At 49.0% G+C, this 5607-nt stretch overlaps 1 protein-coding gene across 2 annotated transcripts in view; it reads right to left on the bottom strand.

Moving 5' to 3' along the window:
* Window positions 1-2831, bottom strand: part of adcy2b (adenylate cyclase 2b (brain)) — a 136486-nt gene extending 133655 nt beyond the window's left edge. Inside the window, exon 1 of one of the 2 annotated variants that reach the window (XM_061882548.1) lies at window positions 2356-2831. In XM_061882548.1, the coding sequence (XP_061738532.1) occupies window positions 2356-2613 (258 nt within the window). In that variant the 5' untranslated portion in view covers window positions 2614-2831. The remainder of the gene's footprint in view (window positions 1-2355) is intronic. The other variant, XM_061882547.1, reaches the window with a different exon arrangement.
* Window positions 2832-5607: the final 2776 nt, after the last annotated feature.

Genomic DNA, 5607 nt, shown 5'->3' with positions numbered 1-5607 from the left:
GTATCATGTTAGACCCGCTCGACATCCATTGCTTTCCTCCTCTCCAAGGTTCTCATAGTCATCATTGTCACCGACGTCCCACTGGGTGTGAGTTTTCCTTGCCCTTATGTGGGCCTACCGAGGATGTCGTAGTGGTTTGTGTTGTGGTTTGTGCAGCCCTTTGAGACACTAGTGATTTAGGGCTATATAAGTAAACATTGATTGATTAATGATTGATTTTCATGTCTCAAGAAGGGTAGTAATACAAGAACACACACACGCACGCACGCACACACACACACACACACCCACCCACCCACACACACACACACACACGTATTGTTTGATGGGAACAAATTGGAAAAGTAATGAGTTTCAGCACAAGTAAGTTGAGGCGATGAAATGTATTGATTAATCTCCAATAGAAGTAAGATGATTGAATGGGACTTTTCAGGACTGTTTTGTCCCAAAGAATGGAGACAAAGCTGCGTGATGCTGACTATTATAAATAAGACTAAGAGTGTGTATACAATGCATTTGCCTGGACAATGGAGAGTGTTTATGTTCGGACTTGACAAAGGCATCGCCGCCCACGCAGCAGTGAACTGCTCTCCTGAACCACTTGGCCAACACACTGTTGGGATTTCCAAAGTGGCGCTCATCACCCTCTTATGTTGGCGTACATCATTAAAGGCAAAAAACAAAACATCAGTCACTTACGTCACACTCTGAAGTAAAGGCGCCTGCTGGCATTGCAGGAAGTCATGCCAGCGCACAAAAAGATGTCGCTTACAACTTCATGAACCATAAACCTGCTTTAAGTACTGCTATTTGTCAATCAGCACCATGTTTATGTTTAATGTTGGGATCCATGTTGTTGCCGTATTTCCTTGAATTGCCACCAGGGCGCTTATTAATTTAAAACCTCTTCTCACTCCGGCGTTTACCAAAGGCATGCGGTAAATCAATCAATGTTTATTTATATAGCCCTAAATCACAAGTGTCTCAAAGGGCTGCACAAACCACGACGACATCCTCGGTAGAGCCCACATAAGGGCAAGGAAAAACTCACCCTAGTGGGACGTCGGTGACAGTGACAATGATGACTATGAGAAACCTTGGAGAGGACCGCATATGAGAGGCAAGCATGCGGTAATTATTTTAAAACCTCTTCTCACTCCGGCGCTTACCAAAGGCATGCGGTAAATTTATGCCTGCGCTTATAAATTTGAGTGTGATGTAAGGATACCATCATGAAAAGCACATTTAACTAAAAAAAACGTTATTATGGTCTTACCTTTACTTATAAATGAAGTCCATGGGCAGCTCCTTCTGATCAAAAGCATCGCTAACTTGTTTATAGAAGTCTTCCTTATCTTTCTTCAGTTTTAAAAGTCTCTCTGTCTCGATGGAGATCTTCCTTCATTACCTCCTGCTTCGATTGAAAGTCCAGTTTAGAAAACTGGTTTATTTTAGATATGTAATCCTCCATGTTAAAAGTGCAAGCGAGAGGAAAAAATAAACGATCGCTGCTCACTCTTACAGCTTGTTGTCACTTCTTCTGCAGGCGAGTAGTCGCAAGAAGGATCACTAGCGCCCTCTACCACCAGGAGGCAGGAGTCATTTAATGACTCAAATTTTTGACACACGCAGCTACGGTATATTAATAAAACATAACTGCTTACTGTTCCTTTTAGCATATTCAATAGCTTGGACCTTAAATCCTACTGGATAGCTCTTAATCTTTTTCCCTTTATGCGATTTCAAATGATTGAAATCAGCCTCCTCCATTTTGAAAATGATGACAGGTGAAGTGTCACTCGTGACGTGACGAGTTTGACCCGGTGGAAATTCTAGGCATGCACTAATAAAAATAATATTTTGGAAAACGAGTTTGACCCGGCCGCTTGTACGGCCCGAACGCCTCCCTAGGGAGGTGTTTAGGGCACGTCCAACCGGTAGGAGGCCACGGGGAAGACCCAGGACACGTTGGGAAGACTATGTCTCCCGGCTGGCCTGGGAACGCCTTGGGATCCCCCGGGAAGAGCTAGACAAAGTGGCTGGGGAGAGGGAAGTCTGGGTTTCCCTGCTTAGGCTGTTGCCCCCGCGACCCGACCTCGGATAAGCGGAAGAAGATGGATGGATGGATAGAGTTTGACCCGGCGTTAATCTAGGCAGGCGCATACTATATACCCGGCGGCAATTCAAGGAAATACGGTAATTGTTGTCCCATAATAATAGTTTTTGTTTGTTTGCGCAAGTCTCACAGCAATAAAATACTATTTCTTGTTCAAAAGTCTACTTGCGATGAGTGAGGTGGAAGGCAGCACTGGTGAGAAGTTGTTCCGAAGGACAAGTCGTCATTTCCTCACTCACCAGTCCCGAGGCGAAGAAGACCACCAGCAGCGCCAGGCAGGTTCCCATGACGATGAGCAGCAGGAAGACGATGAGCGGATGCTGCTGGCTCATGCGGTTGTAGGACTCGTACAGCCAGTCCTGGGGCTTCTCCGCCTCCGTGGCCGCCTCGCCTTGGAAGCCCTCTGCTCCCGGGCCGTCGGGACCCTCGCCGCTCTCGCCGCCATCGCTCTTCTCCAGCAGGTAGCGTCCGCGGCTCCACAGGGCCTCCTCCCACATGGGTCCTTTTTCCTCCCCGAAAAGTTTGATGAGCAAGATGCCAGCACTTCTTCTCAGGACTGCATTATTAGAAGGGGCTCTTTTTTTTTTTTTTTTTGAGGAGGAAGGGGGACGTGGGGGTAGGGGGGGGCAGGGTGTTCTACCACCTCTTTTTTGGCGTACAAAGTGGCGCGGTGGCAGCAGGCAGCATGTTGACAGCACGAGGTGCAGATGAGGACTGGGAGGGAGGGAATGTGTGGAGCTGGGAGGGAGGGAAAAGAGTGTGTGAAAGGAAAGAGAGAGAGGGTGTGTACCAATGTGTGGGGTGGGGGTGGTGGGTGGATAGTGTGTGTGTGTGTGTTCTTGTATTTCTGCCCTTCTTGAGACATGAAGAAGGAAAAGCATCTTCCATATGAGGAGGTGTGAAGAAGTGATGACAAATCATGGTCCCTCTCAATAACGTTGCATCAAATTGTCAGGAATGCCATCTCCGGGTTGAGGAGGAGACCCTGCCCCAAGTGGAGGAGTTCAAGTACGTAGGAGTCTTGTTCACGAGTGAGGGAAGAGAGGATGGTGAGATCGACAGGCGGATCGGTGCGGCGTCTTCAGTAATGCGGACGTTGTATCGATCCGTTGTGGTGAAGAAGGAGCTGAGCCGGAAGGCAAAGCTCTCAATTTACCGGTCAATCTACGTTCCCATCCTCACCTATGGTCATGAGCTTTGGGTCATGACTGAAAGGATAAGATCACGGGTACAAGCGGCCGAAATGAGTTTCCTCCGCCGTGTGGCGGGTCTCTCCCTTAGAGATAGGGTGAGAAGCTCTGTCATCCGGGAGGAACTCAACGTAAAGCCGCTGCTCCTTCACTTCGAGAGGAGTCAGATGAGGTGGTTCGGGCATCTGGTCAGGATGCCACCCGAACGCCTCCCTAGGGAGGTGTTTAGGGCACGTCCAGCTGGTAGGAGGCCACGGGGAAGACCCAGGACACGTTGGGAAGACTATGTCTCCCGGCTGGCCTGGGAACGCCTCGGGATCCCCCGGGAAGAGCTAGACGAAGTGGCTAGGGAGAGGGAAGTCTGGGCTTCCCTGCTTAGGCTGCTGCCCCCACGACCCGACCTCGGATAAGCGGAAGATGATGGATGGATGGATGGATGGATGTAATTGTCAGGACTTGGACTATGGCAGGGGTGTCAAACTCAAATACAGAATGGGCCAAAATTTAAAACTGAACAAAGCCGCGGGCCGAGGTTGAACAAATGAACCTTTTAATAGGGACCCAAACAAGTTTTGCATTGAATCTTGAACAAGCAAGGCTTATATAACTTTATAGTGACATGCAAAATCCATCCATCCATCCATCCATCCATCATCTTCCGCTTATCCGAGGTCGGGTCGCGGGGGCAGCAGCCTAAGCAGGGAAGCCCAGACTTCCCTATCTCCAGCCACTTCGTCTAGCTCTTCCCGGGGGATCCCGAGGCGTTCCCAGGCCAGCCGGGAGACATAGTCTTTCCAACGTGTCCTGGGTCTTCCCCGTGGCCTCCTACCAGCTGGACGTGCCCTAAGCACATCCGTAGGGAGGCGTTCGGGTGGCATCCTGACCAGATGCCCGAACCACCTCATCTGGCTCCTCTCGATGTGGAGGAGCAGCGGCTTTACGTTGAGCTCCTCCCGGATGGCAGAGCTTCTCACCCTATCTCTAAGGGAGAGCCCCGCCACCCGGCGGAGGAAACTCATTTCAGCCGCTTGTACCCGTGATCTTATCCTTTCGGTCATGACCCAAAGCTCATGACCATAGGTGAGGATGGGAACGTAGATCGACCGGTAAATTGAGAGCTTTGCCTTCCGGCTCAGCTCCTTCTTCACCACAACGGATCGATACAACGTCCGCATTACTGAAGACGCCGCACCGATCCGCCTGTCGATCTCACGATCCACTCTTCCCCCACTCGTGAACAAGACTCCTAGGTACTTGAACTCCTCCACTTGGGGCAGGGTCTCCTCCCCAACCCAATGCAAAATCCAGTTTCAAATAATAATAATAATTAAAAAATATCAATGGCATATCAAACAAAACTTAAATAAAAATTGAATGCCTGTTTTCGGCGGTGGGGTTGAGGTGGACGGGGTTCGGTGATAGCGGGGGTTGTATATTGTAGCGTCCCGGAAGAGTTAGTGCTGCAAGGCGTTCTGGGTATTTGCTCTGTTGTGTTTATGTTGTGTTACGGTGCGGATGTTCTCCCGAAATGTGTCATTCTTGTTTGGTGTGGGTTCACAGTGTGGCGCTTATTTGTAACAGTGTTAAAGTTGTTTATACGGCCACCCTCAGCTGTTGACCAAGTATGGATTGCATTCACTTGTGTGTGTGTATAAGACGCATATATTATGTGAGTGGGCCGGCACGCTGTTTGTATGGAGGAAAAGCGGACATGGACACATGTTGTAGAGAACGCCAAAGGCAGTGCCTTTAAAGCCCACCCCAAATATTGTTGTCCCGGATGAAATTCGGGAGGGGCACTGAACATCGGGAGTCTCCCGGGAAAATCGGGAGGGTTGGCAAGTAAGAGTGTTAGCGGTGAATGCGGTGTTACAGCGGCGGGCCAGTTCTAATGTTAATTTGATATTGCCTCAAGGGTCAAGTGAAATTACACGGCGGGCCAAAGTTTGACACCCATGGACTATGGGATAGTTTGTTTTCCCAACGCAAAGGAAAATTGGCACGAGCGAGACGCGAACGTGAGTACATATTGATTTTCAAACACTATAACTAACAAAAAGGCAAACAAAGGGCGCTCACAAGGCGATACAAACACTTGGCTGCTGAAAACAAAACTAGCACAATGGCATGACTATAGACAAAAACCAAAACTAAACAACTGTGACATAACAAAACCAAAAACGTACATGGCATGAGCAGGAGGGAAACTAGGCATGGCATGGCCGTAACTGTGGATGTTTGTGCTTCCTCGATGCAAGGATGATGTGGGACGAGTCAGGCATGAATGTAAGTACATGGTTT

The sequence above is a fragment of the Nerophis ophidion genome, linkage group LG21, assembly GCF_033978795.1.
Source record: "Nerophis ophidion isolate RoL-2023_Sa linkage group LG21, RoL_Noph_v1.0, whole genome shotgun sequence".
Classification (NCBI taxonomy): Eukaryota; Metazoa; Chordata; class Actinopteri; order Syngnathiformes; family Syngnathidae; genus Nerophis; species Nerophis ophidion.
This window is presented reverse-complemented; position numbering and strand designations above follow the sequence as displayed.